At 26.5% G+C, this 22,684-nt stretch overlaps 1 protein-coding gene and 1 long non-coding RNA gene across 3 annotated transcripts in view; one reads left to right on the top strand and one right to left on the bottom strand.

The window, feature by feature from the left end:
- The window catches only part of LOC111630932 (phosphomannomutase 2-like), a 29,185-nt gene that overhangs the window by 721 nt on the left and 5,780 nt on the right, over positions 1-22,684 (bottom strand). Inside the window, exons 1-4 of one of the 2 annotated variants that reach the window (XM_023375103.1) lie at positions 17,666-17,780; positions 15,241-15,329; positions 10,811-10,887; positions 42-133 (exon numbers count right to left, since the gene is read on the bottom strand). In XM_023375103.1, coding sequence (XP_023230871.1) covers positions 42-133; positions 10,811-10,887; positions 15,241-15,298 — 227 coding nt within the window. In that variant the 5' untranslated portion in view covers positions 15,299-15,329; positions 17,666-17,780. Of the gene's footprint in view, positions 1-41; positions 134-10,810; positions 10,888-15,240; positions 15,330-17,665; positions 17,781-22,684 lie in introns of those variants that run through there. The other variant, XM_023375096.1, reaches the window with a different exon arrangement.
- LOC111630948 lies at positions 19,335-20,852 on the top strand. Its single transcript, XR_002757613.1, has 3 exons — positions 19,335-19,712; positions 19,793-19,851; positions 19,968-20,852. It is a non-coding gene; the product is annotated as an uncharacterized LOC111630948 (long non-coding RNA).

Raw genomic sequence — 22,684 nt, 5'->3', positions numbered from 1 at the left:
AAGTAAAATAAGAAACATCTTTTACATATAGTTTTAAATACCTTTTAACTGGAAGAATGAGTTTTGACATGTATCCTAAACAAAAGTTAATTAACTTTTGTACCTTCTCTTCACCTAAATAACTTGCTATACTCTGAAAAAAAAAAATTAATTTAAATGAATATTTATTAAATCAAAAGTTCACTAAACGATAACGTAAGTTCATTAAATATGAAAAAAGATAGATTATTATTCATGAACTATTTTCGAATTATACAATAGCTACATCCATCATGACTTAATTACTTTTAAATCACATAATACATATGTACAAAGCATGAAGTAAAATGAAAATATCGATGAGATTATATACTAATATCGACCAACTCTATTATATGGATGAGTATTAGCTTTCAATCATAACAAAATAATGTAAGGATAAAATGTAGAAAAAGATTTTGTAGTTATTTTATATATATATTATTCATATCTAATCATAACTATATTTTCTATAAACAAACATCATATGAACTATTTTGATGAGCTTTTTTTTTTTAAAATTAATTATTATTATTATTAGATACTTATCAACGGCTAGGTTTTTTTATATCGTATTTTAATTATGTAAAATATTTAGATAATATATTAAACCATATTTGTCATCATTAATTAAAAACAACGCTTTGAAGTTCGAACAAATAATTTTTCTTCTTTTCTTTGGTCTCAATGGGGTAATTTTGAACTCTAGCCCCAGATGCACTTTACTTATATGACACAGTCTACTATTCGTGTAGGCTGTATGTCACACAATAATAGTATTTATGTATCTAAACATATTGATAGAAAAGGTACTTATGGGACCTCTGTGGTATATTCGATCCGGCGCGTGCTTGTTATATACATCTAATTGATATTTATCATAGTAAATATAAAGTTTTATATAACGTCTTTTTTGAAATCTCTTGAGGTTTTCTTCTATTGATGTTATCTTTTAATGAATTCAGCGAGTCCTCCTCTAATAACTAAAATAATGTCCTAAAATTATTTCTTTCCTTAATACAGCGAGCCTAATTTTTTTCTTTAATTTTACAGCGACACTATTTTTCCCTAGATTTTTCATATCTTTTCCACAATCTTTCTCCTTACTCTAAATTGAGGATATGATAATTTTTACTACTCTTATAAAACAACCCAAACACGTCTCCCTCTTCTTACAATTCTCTGCTTTTATTAGCGCATTCTACTTTCTCGTTCTTCCCGTCAATGGAACTGCCATCATTCTAAGCAGAGGTTAATATAAATAAACTCAAATTTAAAGTGAGTAAAGAAATAATAAATTGAGGGGAAAAAATGTAATCCAAAACTGAAGCTAATCCGTATTAATTTATCTTAAAACGTAGTGTTTTAAGACTTTTTAGATTTCCAAACTGCTTAACTGTTTGATAGTTGACGGTTAACAATTTTACTTTACTTAGAAAATAAGGAACAATTGGTGATTGACACTTTATTCAGAAAAAAGGAAAGCTGAAGACACCTTTAGCTATTGGCTTATTTTTATTAAGAATTTATTTCGCTTTTGGTTTCAAATTCTAGATTTATCGGAAACTGATTTTAGGAGGCTGGTCTATAACGAATGTTAATTCGGAGAACACCGGTAGATATATGGCTTATCACAATTAAAATATTGCTGAATGACAGGTTTTTCGGATACGTACTAATCTCAGCTTTCTGACAAGTTCTTCTCTACCGAGTTACTACGACCGTTAAATGACAAATATTGGCTAAAGGACAATGTGCATCGAATAGAACTTTAGCTGGGTTTCATATTTCTTCCTTCTCTCCACGGACTATGCGTTATTGTCAAATTTAACTTATAAGATTAAAACTTTACTGACACAACTTCGTTTAAATAATTGTACTATCTTTCTAAATAGTAACAGTCTAAACATTATAGCAAATACTAAATGTTCTTTTTGTGGTTTCATTATCTATTCATTTTATTTGAATCTCTTGAATATTTAAAGAGACTATTAGGACTTCAGTTTACACTATTTGTTTAATAACAACTTAATTTTCATTATACTATGAAATGTTTATAAGTTTTTCCTTCATTCTTAAATTCTTCTTCTTCTATCTTACTAAATTTAAGGAAACTACGTAAAGTTTTATATACAAGACGTGTATAAGTTACCCAAGCTGCTTTGTAAATTTATGGAATTCCTTTGTATCTTGTTTCTCTCCCCCCGTAGAGGCGAAAGCTAAGTCAATAAAACTATTATTATTACAGTATTAAATTCATATGACCGTGTTAACACTGCATTAGTTAATCCCAATCCTGAAAACATACTATTTTGATGAGAAAACCGGCACGGAAGTACTACTCATATCATTAATTCAAACCTTGATAGTGTGTTAAACTAATGATAATTTAATATTTAATATAAAAAATATCAAATATATAACAGAAGTTGCCTCAGACAAATATGTTCATTTTGTAGTTTGAAATTCTATGAAAGCAGTTACTAAGAAATTTTATTCTTTATAACTTGTCGCCAAATGAAATTTGCATGATGATTAATATCTTATTATGGTTACTTATAATGTTATACATGAACTAAACTGATGTGACTGTTACGTTATCTGATGCAAATGACGATTAACGATGAAGTGAACGTGCTTTTCAGACTGTGAGGTAACTTCTCAATGATACTTATCGGCATGCCTAGCAGGGTTAATGCGTTACGTTTTTGAGTAATTCATTAAAAATCTCACATGATATGATTTCTACTGAAACTGATTATATTAAACAGATGACGATCCAAATAACTCCAGTATACAAATTTTCAGATTCCACCGACTGACTGCGAAATAATATTCGCAACAAGAAACAAACATTCAAATTATTTTCAAATAAAAAAGGACAGCATTTTAAGATTTTCATTTCAAAAATATGAAGTGAGGTTCACACCAATACAAATTATAAATTTTTTAAACGTCTACTGTATTTAAAGTAAAATATATATTACATTTTGTCATCGATTACACGTATCACGTATATTTTAAAAACAATTTTTTTTTTACTTTTCAAACACAATAGTTACTTTTCAAGAAATCTGAAAAAATTTTATTTGAATTTCATTAAAATATACATGAAATTTCGTATGCGATATAAATGCAATAACATTTGTCCTGTTTTTATGGGTTGGAGTTCCTTTGACTGAAAAAAAAAAAAAAAACGAATTTTTTCCCTTTTTGAAATTTCTGCACCTACAATAATAAACATTCTGTATATATCTGCCCAATACTTTTGTTTAGATTTGTGTACTAAACTTACGTCTCAAATAATTTACTGTTAACAACATAAATAATTGAAAAAAGTTTTTAAAAATAAATATAATAATTAAAATATGCGTATTATCTAACGGGAAAAAACAAAATGCTATTGATACAATACAATCAGCAGATGGCATTAGATCGATCAGCTGTTACATGATGTCACGGGAGAGACGTCACGCTTTTGTTTTACTGAACTATAAAACTTGCTATTTCCTTTTATACTAAGGTCTTAAATAAAAGATCAAGTAATCTTGATCACAAAATATTTTGTTTTATAATAATAAAATTAATAATGAGTAAGTAGTTATACATCAAAATATTATTTTGCTAAATAAACTGATTATATCTATGTCAAATTATTACATCTTATAAAATCACAAAACAATTTTCATAAATAAGAAAAAGTTCCATAAATAACAGGATTTCCACAAAGGTTTCAGCAAGTACACTATGCTGAAGTGTACTTGCTGAAACAATATACTCTAGTACAGGGATGGTGAACCTTTTTGAGTCTGTATGCCACATAGTAAGCATATTAAGCATATTTTTCTTTAAAAATGACTATGTGTGCAAAAGTTTTAGACTTGTAGTAACTATATTTAAATTTGGCAGAATGGCCGAGCGGTCAAAGTGGTAGCTTATCGCTCGTGGACCCGAGATCAAAACCCCAGAAAATTTTCAGGTGGTGATCCATACTTCACCATCCGACTGTTCCATTTGGAGTTTGATAAATAAAAAAAACCCTCTTAGTGCCCACGGGGCAAAAAGAGTTTTAAAAACTATATTTAAATAAATAAAATAATATGCTCTAATTAGAGTAAATGTAAAGAACCTGATTGAAAAAGATGATAAACCGATATCGTATAATACATTATGTGCCAGATGATTTCTTTGACGTGTCACTTCAGGCACGCATGTAATAGGTTCGCCACCTCTGCTCTAGCAAATTGGAGGCATTTTCTTCTTTAGTGTCAATATTTTGAGGCTTCTTGAAGTGTATTGGATTGTTAAAAGGAATAAAAAGAAACAAATTAATATTAGATAATAATAAATTGTTATTAATGATGCCATTGTAGATATTTGTATACTTGATAAATGTTTGTTCAATAGCAATGCTGTTTGAATTGTAATTATATTAATATTGATAAAATAATACATAACACAAATAATTTAATATAGGACTCTACGCACGTGATTAATTTTGTGGGTTAATAAGGTAACCGTAAATAAGACAGGAACCACCTAATTTTATTAGTATAATTAATTGGATCTTCTCTCTTCTGTAGTTGAAAGAGACAGGATCCAATTCACATGAGCAAAAACCACTTGTTAATACATCCCGACTAGATGCTATTATTCCTTTAGTTTTCCTTTCAATATACTCTAATATAATTCCAATATAGTTTAAAGTAATATTGTCTTTGTATAGAACTTTGTAATTCTTTGATAACTCTCCCTTTTGAACTAAAATTCCTCTTAAACATAGAAGTAAACTAACAGCTAACTTTTGGGAAGCGTTTTAGTGATATTAACATTTCTAAAGTTCAAATTTCTTAACAAAAAAAGTTTTAGCAAAATTTTATTTTGGGAGTCATTGAAGTACTTTTGAAATGGAAAAAAAAGATAACCTGGCTGTATAACTTGCTAAATCAGTAATATTGGCTTCTTCATTTGATTTAATTCTGCATGGGATGAAGAGAAAAGGAAAGAAAGTCAGCCTTCTTGATATTTTGTATGAACTAGCAGTATCAATTGATATCAGCTCCATGCCTTCACACCCCCTCAAATTATAAATTTCTAAATATGGCAATGATTGTGAACCCTTAAATCTTTTTCATTTTAAAGTGCAATATGATAAATTTCTAACATTAGTGATGTTTGGCACATTATCTGCAAATCATTCATTAAGTGATATACATGAATTTGATTCTTGTGCCAGTTGGGTTCACACTGTAGATATAACGCTTCACTACGTGGTCTATTAGCACCCTTCCTGCAAGAGACTCGCTCTGCCAAAACTTATAATGATTGAAAAGAATTTTGTTGAGACAAACCATTTTATATTTTGAAATGAAAAGTATTTAAGACTTCACAAATGCACAAATTTATGCTGTTTTTGCATCTTAGATGCTCAAAACTCAAAAACTCTTGTGCCTGTGAAAACTTTTGATTAGGATCACTATATTTACAAAACATCAAAGATTCAGCCAAATCTACTGGGACTCATTTCCCGTAAGAATTGTGTGGAGTCTTTTATCAAATTTAATGCTGAAACTTATAATAATCTAGCAATTCTTCTCTCCTAAGAAAATAAAAATCAGCTATGTAATATTAATTTTTAATTCTAATTGTAATTACAAAAATTAATTAAAAATCTAATGAAGTCTTTTAATTTCTTCAACTATCCTAAATCAGAAAGTGTATAATAAATTAAATACTAAAATTTATTATTAAAATATTTAATAAAACAGAATAAAATTACAAGAAATATTTCTGTAATAACTGTTGCAATAATAATTTCATCAATTATAAGCTGTTTACATAATTTGATGTACTTAAAATATATTTAAAAAAACTATTAATTATTAAAAATATTTTAAAATGTTACTCTATGTTAAAATTACTTTTGATGTTTTAAAACTAGTAATGTAGAAATGAAAACAATCAATGAATTTTATCAAAAACATTAAATAATTGATAAAATAGTGTATAATAAAAGTTTGCTTTCTCAAACTGTATAATGTTTTTATTTTTATAAAACATATAAATTTGTTGTTTGTATTTGATATAAACAAGATGTCAAATGTAAGTGTCTGCTATTTTGTTCAATGCACAAGTTTATTGGTATGCACATATTCAGAGAAACAAAGAACTGTTTCAGCAGTGATTTCCTGAATTGCTTTTTCAATATTGAACTTTAGATTGTCCAGATTATGATGACTGTATGATGTTTGTGGTGGTACCTGAAGGATACAGTGTATAAGAAAATTCTGGAGAGGGTAAAGTTTAGAAAAAAGGAAAGAAAAAAAATTTTTTACAAATGATCCAATCAATGAAGTTTCTCAGTAATGTCACTGTTGGTACAAGCAGTATTGTTTGTCTTCATTCAGTAGCACCATAAGCTGCTGCACACAGAAGTTAATCAGGCAATTATTCTGAATCATAAAATTGTCACCACAAGTCAAATTTTTTCTGTGAAATAAAATTTGAAGTACTGTATCTGGAATTTGGGCCGTATTTTTGTTATCTGAGAATTTACATAACTATTAAGGTAAAAGTACACCTCATCAGTAAACAACAGTGGTTAAAATAGAAATGTTGTGTTTGAAGGTAATTGAAACCAACAAGAGTATTGAACATTTTTCTGTCCAATGACCTTAACTCTTGTACTACTGCAATTCAGTACAATTAAAACTTTAAACTTAATTGAAGTTTTTAGACTATTTACAAAAAATTAAATTTTTCGAGTCTATCTTTTAAATCCCTTTTTCACCACCACAGAAGTAACAGTTTTAAAAATTGCTTTTGAAGAAAACACTTCTAAAACAGGTAAAAATTGGTAGAAAAAGTCCACAAAGTTAAAAAAGATCAAGTGCCAGCCTTTTCTTTTAGGTTCTGACACTTTTTACATTAAAACCATGATGAATTCTTCATACCATATTATTTTATCCACTTTTAAACTGCTTCTGGCCCTCTAGTGGTAGTTACGAGAAATCCACATTATTTGCATACAGTTACAATTTTTATTTGTGATAACTCAGGATATATTTTTTCTTCTTAATTGAAGTTTTTAGACTATTTACAAAAAATTAAATTTTTCGAGTCTATCTTTTAAATCCCTTTTTCACCACCACAGAAGTAACAGTTTTAAAAATTGCTTTTGAAGAAAACTTCTAATGAAGAAAACACTTCTAAAACAGGTAAAAATTGGTAGAAAAAGTCCACAAAGTTACTTCTGTGGTGGTGAAAAAGGGATTTAAAAGATAGACTCGAAAAATTTAATTTTTTGTAGTCTAAAAACTTCAATTAAGAAAAAAAAATATATCCTGAGTTATCACAAATAAAAATTGTAAAACTTTAAAATTTTAGTTGCTCATTGGATGGATAGACATAAGTGCTGTATCAATCTGCTGGGATAAATGTTGAAATAATTTACAGTCGACCCCCCTATAATTACGATTTCTATAAAACTACGAAAAAATATACGTATTTTGGAAATGTTGAGTCGGATTAATGTAGAATCGATTAATTTTATGGATAAAAACCTTTCAATCAGCCGTAGTCCGTAAACTTGACACGTGTCGGGCTGTGATTGGAACGACTTGTAAGAAATCGGATTCCTAATAAATTGGAACGTATCTATATCTTATAGGGGGGTCGACTGTACATGATGATCACAGCAAATGCCATTTAACAACTTTTACAAACACTAATGTCACTGTTTTGGGTCTTCCACTTTTTTCTCTCTCTTCAACTTCTCCAGTTTCATGAAAACACATAATGAGTTTATAAATAGTACTTTTTTGAAAGATTTACTTTACTATCAGAAAATCTTGCTTGATAAATCTCAACACATTTGGCATAAAAGTTAGTGGTAAATGTGCTTCCATAAAGTCAGCACATGAAAAATGCATTCTGATGAAGCTGGAAAGAACTGCCTTTTACCTATATTTGTAAGGTTGTATAATATGACAATGACAATACAGCATTCCACAGGTTGCCAGCTTGTGCCAACTTCTTGTCATTTTGATAAAATTTTTTAATCTTTAATATCACAATAAATTATTATTATAATCTTGTAACTTTTATTACATATTGTACTATAAATTAAAATAGTAATATAAATGAATTTCTGACAAAGAGAATGTTTATATAGTTTTACTCTGCACTGAGGGCATAAGAGGACCCCTCCTTTTTTTCTGGTCCATCTTAGGTTTGTCCAAGCCCACAATGGGGGCAACCAGCTGGCAAGGGACAAACCTAATATCTAGGACAGACTACTCTCTGAAAAATTCCTAGAGATTTTTGACCAGTCAAATTTGATCCAGGTTCCCAGGAGTAATAAATTGATGTCTTAACCATCTTGGCCATATTTCTGACCAAGAATGTTTACATTATAAAAATTGTTCTATAGAAACTTGAAAAAATTAAAATAAAAAAATAAGAAAACTTGGCAACAGATTTGATAATATAATGTTCTTAATTTCTTTTTCATGCACATCTTAATGCATTACTTTTAATAATAGTATGAATAAATTTTACAATTCAATATTCCAAATAAATAAACTATTGATTCAAAAGCCAATTATTATTCCAGGCCTATTATAGTCTTCCATATTTTCATACTGAATTTGTATTTTTTCACTAGTATTTTTATTTTTTTGTATTGTATAAAAGCTTCTAAAATTGCATAAAATAAACCTAGTTTTGTCCTATTTCATAATCTAAATTTCATAAAATAAAATCTAGTTCAGTAACATAATTTGTAAAAAAGAATCACCTTATAAATTCTCTGAAAAATCTACGATGATACATTATAATGCAATAAAATCTGTTTTTAATAAATCATTTTAGAAGACAATTTTATGAACAAACACTAAAAAAATCATGAATAAACTTATTAAATTTAGACAATTTCATGGTGAACTCAGGATATATTCTTCCAATTAGAAAGTTCAGACTATGTACGAAAAATTTTTTTAATTTTTGAGTCTATCTAACAATTCATTAACACAACCACAGACTTTCTAATTGGAAGAATATATCCTGAGTTCATCATGAAATTGTCTATATGCAAATGTAAGGATGACTCGTATCAACCACCAGAGGGTTTGAATCTGATAAAATTGGATAACTACTTGATGGTAGTGTGAGAAGACTTGTTGTTTTTAATGTAAAAGACGTCAGAACCTCAAATAAAAGGCTGAAATTTTGATCATTTTTAATATTGTGAGTTTTTTACCTATTCATTATTTGTTTTTATTGAAGGTTTTCTTCAACAATGTTACGGGTACTTCTGTGGTTGTGTTAATGGATTGTTAGATAGACTCAAATATTAAAAAATTTTTTCGTACAGTCTGAACTTTCTAATTGGAATTATTAAATTTAACTTATTTCTAAAGTTAAAAAAATTTTAATATGCTAGATTAAAATTAAGTAATTAATTTTGCAAAAATATTTTTTAATTTTGCAGGAAATTTAAATATAAAAACATCATAAATTTTACAGTTTTTGGATTACAAGCAGCATAATTACTATGATGCAAATATCATAAACTGCTAACTTTGAATTATTTAAATTAATATTGTATTGTGTCTGATCCTAGAAGGACTTTTGAATACCAAAATTATTACAATTACATTACTTTTCTGTTATCTTTATTAAAAATAAAATTTTTTATTAGTGGCTGTGAATATGTTGAAATCTCAAAATATAATTATTTAAGTTTTTTAATTAAATAATTAAATCAATAGTCAAACAAAGTATATTTGCAATATTATTTATTTAAGAAAGTTTCTGAAACTATTTTACATATTTAATCCATAAAATAATTATTGACATTGATTATAAGATAAATAAAATTGAAATACATTAATTTTTGTATTTCCATTATTTGAAATGTAGTTAACATTAATTTCATTATACAAAAGAAACTGAATATGTTATATAGGTTAAAATAAATAAAAGTAACCATAAATAAAAACATTCCAATATACAAAATGGTTCTTGAAAACCTGATGTATGTTAGATATTTTAATTGTTTTATATTTGTATTTGATAAAATAATCTAGATTTGAAACCTTTAATGTTGAATCTAGACCAGGGGTCAGCAACCTATGGCATGAAGAATGATTTTTAGTGGCATTCTGATAGAAATTTAACACAAAAGTTATATTTTAATTATTAATTACACATTTAAATGAAAACCATAGTTTAGTGTAGGTCATAGTACATTAAAAACAATCTCTTGCTTGTATATTTATATTACAACACATATGTTTACACTCTATGTTACCATCTGTGTTGTGCATGCACTTCACATGTATAGTCCTTTTATAGTTCTCAGAATAAGAAGTCTGTACATGTTTTAACATCTCCTTTGAGTGTGTTCATAGTCTGGACAATATTGTCTTATAATTCTTCCACACTAACTATCTTTTTTTGCATAAACTTTGTCCTTTATGAAGCATCACAAAAAATCAAGGGGAACTTGGTATCCGTGTGAGTGACTGATCCAACAATTTGAGAATTTCTCATTGAGGAAATTATGCAACTCTACAACTCAGAGTAAATTAAAATTTTTTTTGAGTTAACAATGTAAGTTAAATGTTTTTTGATATCTGCCATAGTTTTTTTTCTTTATTGAGTTTCTTAATCAGGTGAACAAATTATGGACACCACATATATTAATTCAATTATTTACATAATATTGTAAGATAAATATATAATTATCTAATATTAAAAATAGTCGTAGTGATTATGATAAATTACCTACCTCTTTGGCTATTAATTCACCATTTTTATATGCAACAAGACCATTTTCAGCAAAAACATATTCATACTTCTTAATTACTGAAATAACAATTACATATATTGTATAAAAATCATTTAAAAATTAAACAAATTGCTAATACATATTTCACAATTCTTATTTAAAGGTACACTCAAATGTACAATGACAGAAAATTCAAAAATTTTTCTGAAATCATATATTTGATTATCATATTTACACATTAGGGGAAACAAATTATTTATTTCTTTTACTATATAAAAAAGCCACAAAATTTTCATATAACAATACATATGTGTAAATTTAATAACTATAGCTCCATATATATGCATTTAACAGATATTTGTGCATATAATGCAATTATTTCTCACTAAAGAAATAAATAAAAATAATAAAATTCTCCTCTATACCTAAATTTGTATTTGATAACATATATATAACTAATTTATTTTATATTTTATATCTAAATCATAAGACTGCAAATTGATCAATTTCTGATTCTAATTAAGTACTGTACATAAATGCTTATCAGTTGCGTTTTGATCTTAAATTATGAACACTAATCCTAGAATCACCTATCAACTTTCTGAAAATGTCACTCTACAAATGATTAAATTTTGAAAAACTTTTTTTCATTAATCACAAATCTTGATAGTTATTCTTATGCAATTCTAACAGCAATTATTTACAATTCAAGAAGGAATGAGAGAGATAAACATCACTTTATCTCAAACTATTGACAAGACTATGTCTTGTTTATAAAATCATACTGCCTCATGTTCTTATCAGCATAGAGGTATGAAGCAGTATATGTAGAGAGTTGATATTTGGCACAGAGTATTAGGTGCCCAAATCATTTACGCATAAATAAATCCAGACTCGTAGGTAGTCGGGGGACCGAGAATAGAGTCAAAATAAAATCCAAAATGATGACCCTCTTCTACAAACAGGCAAAACAGCCACCTCACCCCCAAAGTCAGGTAGGGAAAAGCTCCACCCGCAGTCATTCTAAGAAGTGAACTCTGACCTTAGGACTGAGGGTGCCTGCGCGTGACCTTCGCCCTTTGACCTCACTTTGTTCCTAAACTCTAACGAGGAGAGACATCTTTTTACTACCTTTCGATTCAACAGCCATGCCAATCTTGGATTTATATTATATATCGATGCTGTTGTAAATATCACTCTGCAGATACAAATTATGTAAATTATCAGTTTTTTAGTAAATTTTTAATGAAAGAACAAAGGACATAACACGTGGTTGAGGTCACTGTGGACATCAGGGACAAGGTAGGAGAGACATTTTTTCACTTCACGTTAATTGACCTTTCGAGTCAACAGCCGTGCGATCTTGGATTTATATTATATATTGACGCTATTGTAAATATCACGCTGCCGATACAAATTAAGTAAATTATCAGTTTCTTAGTAAATTTTTACTGACAGAACATTCATTGAAAATCGCTCATGGTCGAGGCAGGCGAAGTTTTAATGATCACGCCCAAAAGCAGCGATATCAAAGAAGATAGGAGAATGAGAACGAGACCTGCCTTGACCATCAAAGTGATTCCATCTCCGAGACGTAGTCTTGTCCCAAATATGGTTTGCCATTTTACTTGTTTTTTTTATAGTTGTAAGAAGAAAGCAGAATTTAAAAAGTGTGAAAGGTCTTGGATCTGTGGTAAAAAGCTTGGAAGAAGTTATTAACAATAAGAACTCAGAAAGATTCTCAACACTCAACAGCATGAAAAATGGTTACAGAATTTTTATAATAAAAATATGTTATTATTTAATTTCATAATTTCATAGTTATAATCTATAAAAATAATATTAAATTAAAAAAAAATAACTGATTATATAAATGTTCCAGCAATAAACATTTCATCTACTTTTGCATTTAAAGCATTCCTGAATGTTTATTTTAATTTGTTTTATGCTTTTTTTTGCATAACTTGGTTACATTGACCTTAACCTTTAATGATAGCATGAAACTTCTAAAGTATTTGGAAATTAGTATTTCATTTGTTTTATCTCCAGTAAAACAGTATTTGATGGGTTATTCAAGAATCTATTATACCTTAGTAAAAGTAATACTATAGTTAATTTTTTACATACATTTTTAATCTAAATACTCTAAACTTTTAAGCCATTTAATTGTCCTTCAGGAAGACTTCAAAGCATTAAACTTTGTTTTTTCCCCCTTTTCTTTTCATAATATAGAGATATAGCTAAATAAGTATAAATCTGTAAATTTTCTTTAAGCTTTCATTTAATTCTAATGTATCATATGTAAATTATATATGAGTGTTTATATATTTAAATACAAATTTTACAGGCATTAAAATAATTTTCTGTTCAAATTATGCTTCAAATAAATTTGTTTATTTACGATTATATAGAATTATAAATAACATTATCTCCTTTAATTTAAAAATTTGAATCAAATCCTAAGAATCTGTCGAAATTTTGGTAGTCTGGCTTGAATGTGTCAGTTCAGGACCATGTAATAATTCCATTGTAATCTGATTAAATCTTTGATAAGAATATTGAAAAATTATATTAATACTCATAATGATAAATAGCTTATAACCACAGAAAATTTCCCAGTAAAGAAACTATTGCTAAAATTTCTATCTTAATGTCAAAATATTTATTACATATTATTATAAATGTTTTTTAAAGTATTTCTTTTTGAAATTAATTTCTATAAAAATATTCTCTCTGATAAACATTTCACAAGATAAAAATATGTTAACAAAAAATGTATAAATAATAGCATTATTAATATGATTTGCATATAACAAATGTCTACATTTAAAGAACAAATCAATGTAAATATCTCTTTATAAAAATGTCATATTATATTTGTAAACATATGTACGTACATACTGATTTGTTCATTAAATATTAATTAAAATTAAATATATTCATTGATTTTTTCAGCCTAATATATTGTGTGTCCATTTAATAAGTTACAAAAAGTCTAATTCCGAATAAATATGCTTTAACGTATAATACTAAATAAAAAATATAGTACATAAAGTGAAATTAATAACTTTATTCTATCACAAATAAGACAATGCTAATAATTTTCAATGAGTTAGTTTATTATTTGATAAAATGTTTCTTGAGAACTTATATCTCATCATCAGATTGTAATAACAAGGCTAAGATTGGTCTGACAATGAGATCCTTTTAACTAATTCATTAAAAATTATTAGCATTGTGTCTTATTGATATAAAAATGGAGTCATATTTTACTACTGAAATCTATATATTGTTAAGTACAAGAGGCTTCTTGTACTTAACAATATATAGATTACATGTTTCTTTCTTTCTAAACTTGTAAATGTTTTGAGTAAACAAAATATGCTTAATTTAATAGATTAATTAATTAACTAACACAAAATTAATATTTATTAATTAAATTTTATTTTTATTTAATAAATAAATTTATATTAGAATAATTAGCTTATTGTAGGGCAATTTTTTCTGTTTTTCATGTATTTTCTATTTAACCTTTATCTGATCTTTACAGTTGTAATATCAGAGTATAAAAAGAATGGCACATCATTCAAAGACCTTTGATCATGTTTTTATATAAATTTTTAAATTATACTTTGTATAATATATCCTTGTAAGAATTTCTGCTGTATAACCTCCGTTAAATGTCCAAATTAAATAATTATATAAACAATCTCTTTAAAATACACACTTTGTTTGATAAAACTAGATTCAGCTGTATCTTCAAGGATGTCATAAGTAAAAGTTCTAGTTAAATAAAGAAAAATGATTACCAATGATTTTACAATTATGTTTGCCAAAAATGGTCAAAAATCATTGTAGAAATCAGTAATTTTTCTGTAATGAATTTTTTATATTTTTATATGAAATACGTAAAATTAATTTAACCTCTATGTTTTTTGATATAGTTTTAAGATCTGTTCAGGGTCTGGTGAATATAAATAAACAAATGCTTGTTTTTATAATGGCAAAACAGATGATAAATGATTTTAAGAAAAGCAATTATTAATTTTAATGCATATAAAAATATTAGTTATTTATTAGCAGTGTGTTAGTGTTTTAAATCAGAGACAAATCTATGAAATATTATTATAAATTTATCATTAATTCATTATACTGTTTAAATTAAATATTATATCAGACTGTCATTAAACACAAAAAAGAAATATATATATTTTGCCATAAATGATATTTATTAGAATGATTTTATAATAAATATTATCTTCTAATAGATATATATGTATATGTAAAAAATAATTGTTCTGATAGATAAAAAATAAAAGTATTTATATTTTAAGGCAAAATTATAAATAGGTGTTATATTTTGTTTATAGAAATTTAACTGCTAGAATTATTTTTGTTCTTGCTTTATCTTTCAGCACACTTCTACCAACCTGCAGTTTTTATTCTTGTAAATGAAAGCAATTCCTCAATCTTCCTGAGAAAAAGCATTTGCTTAGATTTTATTCATCAAGCCCATTGACTGAAAAATAATTGTATCATTAAATAATAATAATAATAATAATAATGGTTTATATATTGAATATTCACACAAACATTTATTGATCATCTTTTCATATATTATAAAATTTTAAATGTGATAATTTCTTAGATATTATGGCTTGCAAGATTACAGTGTAAGTTCTTATTGTTGACATAACACTTCACCATATAACAGTGTATAAATATGACAATCATTTTCAGATATTACAATGTTTATTTTAAAAATATAAGAAAAAAAAACAAACATTTAATTAAATTTTTATAAAACCATAGGTTATGAAAATTAAATCCAGTTCTTATTTAATCATCATAGTTTGTTTGAAACTGACTAATTAGTTTTGTATTTAAAACATTATAAATTTATAATTAGAATTATAGAAATTCTTTCCTCAATAAGCACTATAGTAAATTTATTCAAAATACTAAACAAATATCCATTACACTTATATTTATAATAGCCTATTGAAAAAAACAAAAGAACCCTAATTTCTAATATGGTTTAGATGTTTTAATTTCTATAATATTGATTTCTTTTGTACATGCTGAATATACAGCGTATCCGAGAAAGATCTTTATCATTCTAAACATTAATAACAAAAACAGATGAAATGAAATGCAGTTTGCTGCAAAAGAATGAAGAAATCTAAGAGTTTTTTCTGGCATCAATTTCCTGAGATAGATGGCACTAGTTGCTTGCCAGTTGTGATAAGGACCCATACCTTGGCCTCCGCGATCACCCGACATAACTTCCACTGGATTTCTTTTTTTGGGGTTATGTTAAAGACAGGGTTTATCAAACCCGTTTCTGATATATCTGTTTTAAAGGAAAGGATACAATTAGCAATCCTCACTGTTACACCGCAAATGTTAAAAAACACTGAGGGAAATCGAGTACATACTCGACATTGTTCGTGCTACTAACAGAGCTCACGTACAGCTACATTGAAGGTACTGTAAAAAAAACTCTTAGATTTCTTCATTGTATAGCAGCAAACTGCATTTCATTTCACCCATTAGTATTTTTGGTATTAATGTTTAGAATGATAAAGATCTTTCTCGAACACGCTGTATTTAAATATTAAGAAATAATAAAAAGAAGAAATTTTTTTTGCATTTTATGATTTAGATAAGCCTTTTTATGCTGTAATTTGTTATTTAAAATGTATAAAATAATAATTGTGGTATTAAAGAAAATCAGTAATTCAAATTTATTTAAGCCTTGATTATATTAAATGCTTTTATCTGATTTTATATATTCTACAGCATTTTAATAAACAAAAATCTGTATTTGAAATGACAATCTTAACATATAAACTTTCATATAAATCTTGTATGTCAACACAAAAAAACAAGATTCACATATGAAAAAAAATTAGCATGAAATAAATATCAATGTTATTTAATTACAGATTCATTTATTACATATTTTATGAAAATATTAACTAGGTATACTTAAGAATAAAAAAAAAAACCAAAAAATGTTTGGCTAAAGCTAGAATAATACTTTTCTACATAGTTAAGGAATTTGCTATGGCCTTTTTTTATTTAAAAATGTAAGTAACAGTTTCTATTTAAAAAACTGATTAGTCTCTGATAAAAAAAAAAACATTTATAAACTAAAAATTATATAAATATAATCCATTCCTTCTTTTATATTGATTTTGTCTGGATCTTGATTTTCTTACACATTTTAATATATTTAAAAAGTTATAAAAAAAAACTATTTTCAGCTATAACATCTTAAATCTTCATTAAGCTCACCATCCTTTTTTAATATGTTGATAACTTTCAAAACATAAGAAACTACTTTAAAAAACTAAAACTATAATTCACTTTCATTTTAGGAACATAAATTTGGTCAAATTAACAGCTTTTATTTAATAAAAAATTAATTTAGCATTATTTTTAAAATTATAATTTCACATATCGAACATTTCCCTTTTCCTTAGATTATAATCTACATTTACATGAATTTGAGTACAATTATATTTTTTCCTCTCACTATTGGATGTAATCATAATTCTATAAAATAATATTTGATTTAAATACATTTTTTATTGACAATCTAAGTTGTACTACACCAACAACTTTCAACGCACCAAAAACAAAAAGTTTTTGACTTCTTAAAGATTTAGAAATTGTTATATTGAAATGTAGTCTTTGTTCCTTGAAAAGCATTTTTTTTATTTTTCAAAATGTTCTCAAACTATCTCAAAAAGAAGTGCAAGTGCAGTGTACATTTTTTTAATATTATGAAAGAACATTTTATAATATATATAAATCAATAAAATATAAATTTTTTAAAATTTTACTTACCATCCATGCCACCCATCTGTTCAGCAATTTTAGATATATCTGAACCTCCAACTAAACCAATTACAACTTTATCTTTTAATTTTTGTAAAAAAGCTTCCATTGTTGGTGTAATAATCTAAATAATAATAAAAAAAATATATTAAATTAAACAATAAATCCAATTTATTAACATGCAATGAAAAATAGTATCAGAAGAATACAGAATCATGATTTTTCCAAGTTACCTTAAAAATTTTTGTAATTTAAGATAAAAATAAGCAATTAATTATTACAACTTAATAATGTATGTGTGTGTGTTTAAATTATGCATTTTGAAAACAATAAGCACAATTTTAGTTTATTTAATTTTCAAATTTGATGATAAATAATTCATAATTGAAAAATTTAATTTACAGTACAAACCTATATAGTGTGTATTAGATTTTTATATTTTTCTTTATAAATTAATTCTGATTCTATAATAATTTTTTATAAAATAAAAACTAAATTAACAATCTTATAAATTATATGACAAATTACAGTTCCTCACAGTAATATATTATGATCTACAATAGTATTGCAGTACAGTAAAGCATCGATTATCCGATTCAATTGGGGACTCAGGTTGGTCGGATAACCGAAAAGAAGGAAAAAAAATACATTATTAGTATAGTATATTAGGATATTAGTATATCCCATGTAATTAGTATATTAGTATATAGCTATTAACCAACTTTGCATTGAATTTTCGTCGATGTTAAGCCTAACAATTTTTTTTTTAAATAAAAATTGTCGCTACTGTATCATTAAAAATTATTTTATTGCTCACAAAACAAACAACCACTCATAATTAGAAAATTAAGTCTTGTTTAAATACTGGCCTCCCTTCAATGGTCGAGCCGTTGATGCCAGCTAAAACACGAAAAAATTTAACAAAAATAATATTAAAGTAGCCAAGACATAGCCAAATATTGTAATGCCACATCACTAGCGGACATTTGAAATTTGCCGACTAGAATGGTCGGTTAACCAATGTGACGGTTAATCGGGGGTTGGATAACTGATGCTCTACTGTATATTGAAAAGAATACTTAAAATTTAATAACTGAATTTTTTATTTTTAATGAACTTTACAATTAAAATTTTGCAAGACCATGAAAATTTTTAGTACAACTTATTAGTATATCAGTGTCAAATTATTCTTTCTTATAATCCAGATTATTTTTAGGTAAATGCCATAAAGTTAAAACAAAAACTTAAAAATTTTAATTAATTTTCTGATCTTTACTTTATTATTCAAAAATGATATTATAAAAACTAAATCTTAAATTGGATAAAACAAATCAAAATAGAGTATTTTTATATTCTAATTATTAAAATGATTCTAAATTAACAATCCTATAATTTTTGTATTATTGTTCTATATTTGATTTCCTTAACCTGAGAAAGGCTTAAAATTTGCTATTGATAATTTAAAAATATTGTTATTGCTATACTGTTACATTAATACTTGTATATTTTATTTAAAATTTTAAATTTATTTCAAATTTCTAGGCTATATATTCATCAGTTTAAGTTATGTTTGTTCTAAAATGAGTTGTTCTGATGTAGATACTAAGGACAGCCTAAAATAAAGTCAAAAACATTTTATGAATAAACAATAAACATATATAAACATCTCTAAGCCTGACAGTTATATTAAAGCCAAATGATTGCTGGATTACTCAGTATTTAATAATTAATGGTAGCAGTAATATATCCCAATTTAATCTGACAATCAGTTGGTTTTAAACAATAAAAATTTTTTGATGTAGTTATTATTTTGACAAATATAACATGAATCTAAAGAATCTCCTTAAATGCTCCTTTGACTACATAACAAATTTTCCTGTAGCCACCTAATTTTAAACTTGGTCATAATTACTGAACATCAAATTTCTTTTGACTGCTGTTTATATATAAATATTATAAAGTCTCTGTAAATCCGCACTAAAAATATAAAAAGTTACTAAATACACTTGATATGAAAGTGCTAATGGAATGTGAATCCAAGCTGTGTACCTAAATGGTAATGAAAAACTAAAATATTAATTGTTATATTGGTAGTTTTACTCGCATAAGGTTTATTATAATATTTATATTTTGTAGTACTGAAGAGGATTCTTTAATAGGACCGAAATGCATATACAGTGATTAAATAAAGAGAAGTAATTAGCTATCTGCTGTGTGTTGGTCTACAGCTAAACCTAAAATTTATATATTTTTAGTGTGGATTTACAGAGACTTTATAATATTTACTGAACATCATGTTTTTTAATTCCAGTCAGGGAGTGACAGCAGATGATTTGAAGATATAGTATTAAAATCTTCATTAAAACAAGACCAATGATACACTATTAAAAAAAATACACATGCATAATAAAACTGTACATAGACATGAATCTTCTACTGTAAGATCTGGCATCACTAAACCGATTAAAACAGTGCTAAAAATCTTGACAAAGGTAAGTTGAGATTGTTTTTAATGGTACTATTTTAATGAAGATTTTTGAAGTTTGTTTTCAAGTCATCTGCTAAAGTTTCTAACTATAATTAAAAAAACAAGCAAATTTGTTTGTATGGTCTTCATTACTTAAAAACAGATATTAAATGCATAAAGGCAAGTTAGTTGTGATAACTGTTAATGACTATTAAATAATAAACATAATGGAAAAAATAATTCATGTTGATGCTCACATTGCAGAAATCTCCATCCAATTAATAAACACACAAAAAGAATGCTTGTTTATCATGATTTCAACACTAACTGAAAATAATATTTCTAGACAAAGTTGAGTAGAAAGATCTAAGCCCAAAATGTCAAAAATGTGATTAAAAATGCAAAAAAGATTCCCAACATCATGACTAATTTTGAATTAATAATGTGATCAGATGAATTTGATTTCAAATAAAAGTAACTCTCAAGTAATTATTGATCACAGCTGATGTCACAGCCAGAAATATTTAGTAGTCATGTGCACTGCAATCTTTGCATAATTTTTCAAATGAGCATGAGCCCAAAGATTAAGAACCATTGATCTACAATATCCAATATATCTTTATGATGTCTTTTATTTCATTTCACTTTTTATTAATATATTTTTCAACTGAAATTCTAATATATCTACAATAATTATGCAACAATTACAATGATCTTCCCTTTAAATAATGTCATTTTAATTCACTAAAATGAATTTCCATTCTTAGTATACAGTAAGATAATTATAAAACATTTTTCAAAATCCNATCCAACTGAATCCTAAAACTAGAATGTATCAGCATTACATAGTTCTAACACTGTTGTATAAAATGATGTGATGATGGTGTAAAATGTTCCCGTTAACATGGTCTAACAAACAGTATTCAATTCCTTTCCAACAATAACAAATAGTCACTGACCTTGGTCAATCTAGATTGAAATGCTCGTGATGAACATGAAATGAGCAATTATTTTATTGTGACATTGTCACAATGCTGGGTTGCAATTTTTAATAATATTTTTAAAATTTATTTAATTTAAAATATAAAATGCTCTCCCCCTTCAAATTAGCAGTGTCTTGCCTCTGTACATCACACTTTTCATTTAGCAATCAAGTTGTGCCAGTCATCTAATGCCTTTCAGGGGAAATTTTCGAATTGAAATAACATAACTTCTAGTTTACATTGGAAGTTCGCACACAGTTAATCAGGGCCTCCTGCCCCTAAGGTTTCCATATCTGGTCTCATTTTTCATCTATCTAACTCCATTCTCAAGATTAAGGAAAGAAGGATGGATGACAGTGGGAATTTATAGGTCTACAAATTTCTTCAAATAGTCAGTTTGAAATTTGTTCTATTTTATTTTATTTTTACACATACATTTTTGATATATTTCATCATTTGAAACCCATATCACTTTATGTTTGAACTTTAAAGCTACTCTATATGAAACATTTTATTGTCAGCCTTGCATGATCATACCAGATGGATCAGACAAACTGTTATATTTGGACAGCAAGTTTGACATCTTTTCAAAAGACCGATGAACTGGAGCATTTTGTTTTCAAGCAAGACAATAGACAAATTATTGCATGTAGACAGTCAACCATCTTACCTGTCATCTTTCACTCAGTATTGAATCCTTTCTTGATGGTGTCAGATGAGTACTTATCTTGCACTGTTTTTCATCACCCAATGTTTGAAGTTCAGATTATTGATCTATATGAAGACATTGGTCTTGTGATTCATTTTACTGAACTTATAAAAAATTATACTATAATTTTCCTTCCTGCAGCAAGTTAAATCAAAGAATTAATGAGCAAGATAAGAAAATAAACCAACCATATGCTGCTCTTGTTAATAAATGGAGAGAAGAGGCTCAAGAGGCCAAAAAGTCAATTCTTTCGAACAATTTACTGTAAAGAGTTGACAAAAGTAAAAAAAAATGTCCATATGTTGTTAAAGTTGCAGTGAGTTGCTCATGGAGAATGATTGCTCTTTTCATAGTAGCATCTGTTTTTTATTTCTGGCATTACTAAACATCAATAATTTGTAATGTGTGTCCATAAATAAATAATTATGACAATCTTCTGGTTCCTGTCGTAATTCATATAGCAAATATACAAGAATTTATGAATGTCTTTATCTTTTGAGATCACCATTGAGCAAAGAATAACTTTTTTTTCCAACTTTACTACTCAATATGAAATAATTATTTGCATATATGTACTAGATAAAACTAAGGTATCTCACATACAAAACCAAAATTCCAGCAAAAGTAGCATAAAATTTAATCAGAAACTAAGTTTTTTGACAGCATTTAGCAATCATCATTGTTAATAATAATTTATCTATGGTATCTCTGGAAAAGACTGAGCAAAAGAATGAATAGTTTGGTTGCATATTTTGCACCAGTTTTATCTATCAGTATTATTTGTTCATGCAGGACTGATGAAAAAACATTATATATAAACCAGCCTTTATGGAACATATGGGCTGTTATAAAACCAAATTTATTATAAT

Source organism: Centruroides sculpturatus, unplaced genomic scaffold (assembly GCF_000671375.1).
Source record: "Centruroides sculpturatus isolate CEXI.00-Female unplaced genomic scaffold, Cexi_2.0 scaffold20, whole genome shotgun sequence".
Classification (NCBI taxonomy): domain Eukaryota; kingdom Metazoa; phylum Arthropoda; class Arachnida; order Scorpiones; family Buthidae; genus Centruroides; species Centruroides sculpturatus.
This window is presented reverse-complemented; position numbering and strand designations above follow the sequence as displayed.